This window comes from Gastrolobium bilobum, unplaced genomic scaffold (assembly GCF_033153095.1).
Source record: "Gastrolobium bilobum isolate Gb01-03AN ecotype WA unplaced genomic scaffold, APGP_CSIRO_Gbil_v1 utg3440, whole genome shotgun sequence".
Taxonomy (NCBI): Eukaryota; Viridiplantae; Streptophyta; class Magnoliopsida; order Fabales; family Fabaceae; genus Gastrolobium; species Gastrolobium bilobum.
Genome location: NW_026897292.1, coordinates 135,062 through 140,576, shown reverse-complemented (window position 1 = coordinate 140,576; position 5,515 = coordinate 135,062). Strand labels below are relative to the sequence as shown.

The 5,515-nt window shown below is 36.1% G+C and overlaps 1 protein-coding gene across 1 annotated transcript; it reads left to right on the top strand.

Moving 5' to 3' along the window:
* The first annotated feature begins 627 nt into the window (after window positions 1-627).
* Window positions 628-4,069, top strand: LOC133305742 (uncharacterized). Its single transcript, XM_061505981.1, has 5 exons — window positions 628-736; window positions 986-1,421; window positions 1,507-1,656; window positions 2,738-3,049; window positions 3,445-4,069. The coding sequence occupies exons 2-5, from the start codon at window positions 990-992 to the stop codon at window positions 3,853-3,855; spliced, it is 1,305 nt and encodes a 434-aa protein (XP_061361965.1). The 5' UTR covers window positions 628-736; window positions 986-989; the 3' UTR covers window positions 3,856-4,069.
* Window positions 4,070-5,515: the final 1,446 nt, after the last annotated feature.

Sequence of the window (5,515 nt, the reverse complement as noted above, 5' to 3'; positions counted from 1 at the left end):
TTATAATTTTTTAAAATTTTAATACCAAAACAACGTCATTTCGAGAATAAATGCAGATAACTTATCTGCAGTAACTGTAGAAACATTTTTCCCAAACTTTAATCCTAAATGAAAGATAAAGTAACATAAGTTTCTCTCCTCAAGCTCAGATTCAGCGGTTCAGCTTTCGTATATGAAAAAAGTTTGAAAAATTCTTCAAATCTATTGATCCATTATTGTGTTACCTTACTTAAAATAATGTGAATTTTCCTTCTTTCGTCCTTCTTACGAAATTTTCTAACCCTTCCATATCATTTTTAAATCTAGTTCTCTTTTTACATACTAATAATTATAGCGACGATTGACAATGGTTCACTTTTTCATTCATTCCACTTCAGAACTGAACATTCTGCTACATTGTTCCCAAACACACCTTTGGAGTCGAACCCCAATTCTTGGGCTTTTTATCACAAACAACCTTTTTTTCCCCCATTCTTTTATCTCAACATCTTTGGGCCTAGCTAAGCCCAATTCAAAATAATCAAATATCAATCCTTACGGGCCGGGCCATGCTTATTTTTTTTAAAAAAAATTTGAAATAAAACAAAACGACGCCGCACATCACAAAACAAGGTTTTCACAAATCCCTTCCTCCAAAAACCCTCGGCGTTTGTTCTCACCACCAAGGAAAACGACAATCGTCAGACTCGCAGCCTGTTATCGCCGGTGCCGTCGCTTGGATTCCGACTGAAAACAGGTAATTTTTTCTATTTCTTGTTTTGTACTTTTGTTGGCTTGAAAAATAACCGTCGCCTGAAAACAGTTAAGTTTGTTTTTATTTTATTTTATCTTTTTTTGTATAGAGAGTGATATGGTTTTCTGTGAATACTTGCCAATTGCATTGAAAAAGCCTTGCTCTATATTACTCATTCGCAATCTATGATTTTTGCTGTGTTGTATGTGTGTATGTTTTGCTATGATTCTCAAATTCTTCAATATGATATAGTTTAATGGATTCTGAGGCTGAAGACACAAAATCCCAGTTAGAACCACTACCCAAGAAGAACAAGAACAAGAAGAACAAGAAGAAAAAGGATTCTCCACCTGAACCGGTTCCGGTTCCGGTTCAGGTTCGGGCCAAGGTCCAAGTGGTCCATGAGCACCCGCATAAAACACCTCCTATTGTTGGCTATTTTCCTTCTGGCTTTGATCCGGTCAACTCTTCTGCCAATGGTTCCGATTCGACCGGTTTTCAAGTTTATCGGAACAGGAACATGACCAAAAGGTTGCAGCTTGTGGTCAGCCCTGCTGGGTCTCCTGTGGAATTCGTCGGAACGAGTTATTCTGGCGAGGCTGGGGCTGCACACCGCGCCATGTATGCGCTTGGAGTTTTCGACAAGGAAGCTCAGACCTTGAAGGTTGTACCAATTGCTGCTAATAAGGTAAACTGTTAAGAAGAAAGGAAAAATTGACCCTGCTCTTTTTGATGTGGGGTGTCTGTCATGCTGATTAGTGGGTGTTGTTCAGATATTCAGGTTGGAACCAAAAGTTAAAGCCTTGGAAGTTGCTGACAAGGAGCCTGTGAACTCGACAATGGAAGAGCTTACTCCGCAGCTGAAGGCAGTGAAAGCGAGACAGACTACTGCTTTGTGGGGAACTAAGAAGGAAATAGAGAAAGTATATTCTTACTCATGTTTGAACCGTTTGCTAAGCTGTGTTAACTACAACAAAAAATCCTGAGTTCAGTATGAATAGTTGATATTAATGTGTGCCTGTGTAGTTTTATTGGAATATAAGAGAAAACACATGTTTGCAATGCTGATACACTAATATTGTGATTGTGGTAGTACGTCTGAAAGGGGACAATGCGTGGTTGGTAGCTCATTAACATAGAAACAACTGTTAATTTTTTAGCCCAATTGCTTTTGGTGTGCTTGGAAGGAAGGTGCAAAATAGGGAGGGGAGCGAATGTGTAGTAGGATGGAAAGGTTTTTTGATTTTAAATTATTGTTGCTTTTTTGGTAGAGGGTGAAAACAAAATGGTTTAAAAACACTTCAAAATCAATTGCATCTGATGAATGTTGATTTTAAAATTTCTCCCTACCCTCTTCTTTGTAGGCTCTCTGGTGAATGTTTGGGTTGTGTGTTTGGGTGTGTGAAAGAGGGCCATGCAAGGCCTTTTTAAGAAGCCTTTAACCGGGGTTCCTTCCTTGAGTTGGGTTTATTGCCATGATTTCCTCCGTTTACCTGTTATGCTATTAGGCAGCCATGTGTGTGGAGCATGCAGTGTGCTGCTCCTTATCATGGCAAATTATCGTGCCTCTCCATTGGGTTTTGCATAGATGCTAGTTCTTGGCCAATCCAATCCATGCAAAGCCCACTTCACGATTGTTTTAATTATTTCCTGTCTGGAGAACATTTTTTGTTAAATCATTTAAGATGCATTTCTATACTTTGTATATATAGCCTAAAAGAATGCCCCTGAATATAGGTGTTAAATTGTTAATGCGCCCATTTTATAGTTTCTCCGTTATTTTGTTATTATAAAAAATTTATTAGACATAACCTAATTTTAACCAATTCTTTGAGTTACTCCTCACCTTTTTTATAATCTTAATTAATTTTATTTTGTTAAGATTGTATTTATTGGTGATGTATTTAAGTGATTGGGTCTTCCAATAATCATCATTCAACTTGGTTCAGGTGATTTTTATCGGAAACATTTTAAACTAATCTTGGAATTTGTATCACTCTGCAGGCTAAAAAGAAGCTGGCTCTCAAACAAGATGATGATCCTGATGCTCAAAAGAATCTGGATGTGAAAATGAAAAATGTTGTTGTAAACAAAAAGGCTCTTGAAAGTACAGAAGCTCTTGTTTCTCGCAATATACCACCATATGATACTTCTGCTACTACACCTCAAGAGGCATATATACTGGACCAAATCATCCTTAAAGGTGAATGGGATTACCTTGAAGACATTTATAATATTTTGCACGGAGAAGAAGCCGACTTCAAGGCTTACCCAACTTTTGTTTGCAACAGGATAGAGAGATTAAAGAAGATTAAGGTAAAAATACAAACTTCGCTTTTTGCTTAAAAGTATAAGTTTATAGTTCTTAATTTTTTGTCATTTGGAGCTGTTTGAATTGGAAAAAATAATTTTGCTGTACTAGTGATACTCTATTCTTGCTTATATTATGGCAGGATAAGAAATGTCTAGACTTTTGCTATATCAAACATTTTAGAATTCTTACTTAGGGGATGCTGTAATCAGTTTTCGGTGAACCTTTGTTGAAGGTGCCCAATTAGTCAATATGATTACCCCATTGCTAGTGGTAGATGCTGGACCTGAACTTATTTAGACTAATTTCAGTACTAAATCCATCTTTTCTAATATTCTGGAAGTTTTATGACTTATGTTTTTCCCAATTAAAATAATATATCCATTATCTTTGTTTACAGGAAGAGTCAGAAAAGAAGAAGCTTTCTTGCATATTCTCATACATCAATCATCTTATAAAGTTCAAAGATCAGCATTCCATGGATGGTGTATCCTCTGCAAAGGGCCATAAAATCCCCAACATTCTGCGTCATAAATTTTCATCAATGTTTCCTGCTTCTGAATCAAAAAGGCTGCCTGCTGAAAAGATTAATCTTCTCATTTGTTATGTCTTGGTGCTGACTCTTTTCTCAGATGAATTTCGAACTGACTACAGGGATATAGCAAAGGATCTGAGGATGAGTGTAATACCCGTGAGACAACTCTATGAGCATTTGGGTTGCAAATTTGCACGCCAAAACAACATGTCTTATGCCACCCTTCCTGTTCCTCTTAAATTTCCTGATTCGAGGACGAGGAAGCGAAAAAGATAGATGGATCATTTTTGAGTCTGTTTTTTTGTCATTGAATGTTGCAAATCAAGTTGTCTGCCTGTCTCTTTGGTGCAGTGATGTCAAAAATTGCTATCCAACCCCACTAATGGTAGGATATTTAAGATATTTTTTTTTATCTGCACAATTTGAGCCATGTTTGTTGTTTTACTAATCATGGAAGTTACTCTGAAATTAGCATCACATAAATTGATAGAGATACCCAAATTATTTTGAGAAAAGAAGGTAGAGTTATATCATTTTTAGTTACTCACAGGTGATGAACAAGCTGTTAAGAATACTTGCTGATTTAAGAGGGGGTGGAAAATTCAAACTTTATATAATATAACAAACAAAAAACTGTTTGGATCCTAAATGTTCTCCTCCTTTCACCCAATTTTGAGATAGTGAACTCACAAGAAGCTATTATCTCATTAGTTAAATGGAAACCAATTCTAATTCCTGAACGTTAGATGCATAATCTTCTTCTGTGTCTGCCACTTAAACATGTAATATGCAGTTTAGTTTCCAGTTCCTCGCCACTCGCAGTGGACGTTAGTCTCTGGATTTTACTTTTACACGACAATAGTTGCTGACCGAAATAACCACATAGCCATTTGCAGCCTACAATGGATATCGAACTTCAAATGAGAAAGCACGACGAAATTTCCTTCAGCGAGCGCTATTGTTTCCTTGATTTTATGTTATGTTCATAATGAATATCATAGTCTGATAAATTTGAAGTTGCAGTTCTTTGTTGAGGCAGCGAGAGTGCATTCACTCTGATTTTATCACTAATTCTCACGCCTGCACTAGGCTTTTTATTTTTATTTATTTATTTATTTTTGAGGGGGTGAAATTTTGATTTTGATTTGATAGGCACTCAACACTTTTACAAGTGGAGAATGACGCCAAACGATGGAAACTAATAAGTGATAATAAAGTAATTAACTTACTGTTTCCACTTTCTTGTGATTCTTTTAAGGGTTTTATAATTCTCATGTTGAATGAGAATTGAAATCTTATGTTGTAGAAATAAAAAGTATGTGGGACTCATGTGTTAGAAAAAATTATATGTAGGACCTATGTAAGCACGGAAATCGAAGGGTGTGTAGGAAAACTTGAATTCTCATGTTGAATGAGAATTATAAAATCCTTCTTTTAATTATAATAATGAAATTCAGAGCCCAATCTCCAAGCATAGACCAAATTAAAAGGGTTATATTTGTAGTAGGGAGTTGGTTATGGCTCAGTGAATCGTACCGTTAGGTAAGAAGAATTCATAAAATTCAATAGATCATTGAATAATTACCAAAACCGTGGTAAAAGAGGACAAAGGGTGCGATTAGATAATGTGATCATGTACCCTTAACTGGCACCAAAAGGTCTAGTTCCTTTGTCACATTTGACAACCACCTTTGTCCCCATTTATAACAAATGAATTAGTGCATGTCATTTTCAACAAGTTCATCAAGGATTGGAAGTCCTATCGCACATGGGTAGATACTAGAAAGTGTGAGAAAAAGGGTCTACAAACGTATCAATCAAAAACAGTGATGGCTCATTGCAGTTTCTAGTCTTGTATTCGTATTTGTTAATCATAGTACTTTGAATTTTTATCACCCGTAATAGTTTTCTTTACTAGACAGCTATTATAAGCCGA

Coding starts and splice junctions, on each gene's coding strand:
- LOC133305742 (XM_061505981.1), top strand. CDS start 990: ATGGATTCTGAGGCTGAAGACACAAAATCCCAGTTAGAACCACTACCC. Junction 1,422..1,506: donor TACCAATTGCTGCTAATAAG/GTAAACTGTTAA, acceptor GGTGTTGTTCAG/ATATTCAGGTTGGAACCAAA. Junction 1,657..2,737: donor CTAAGAAGGAAATAGAGAAA/GTATATTCTTAC, acceptor ATCACTCTGCAG/GCTAAAAAGAAGCTGGCTCT.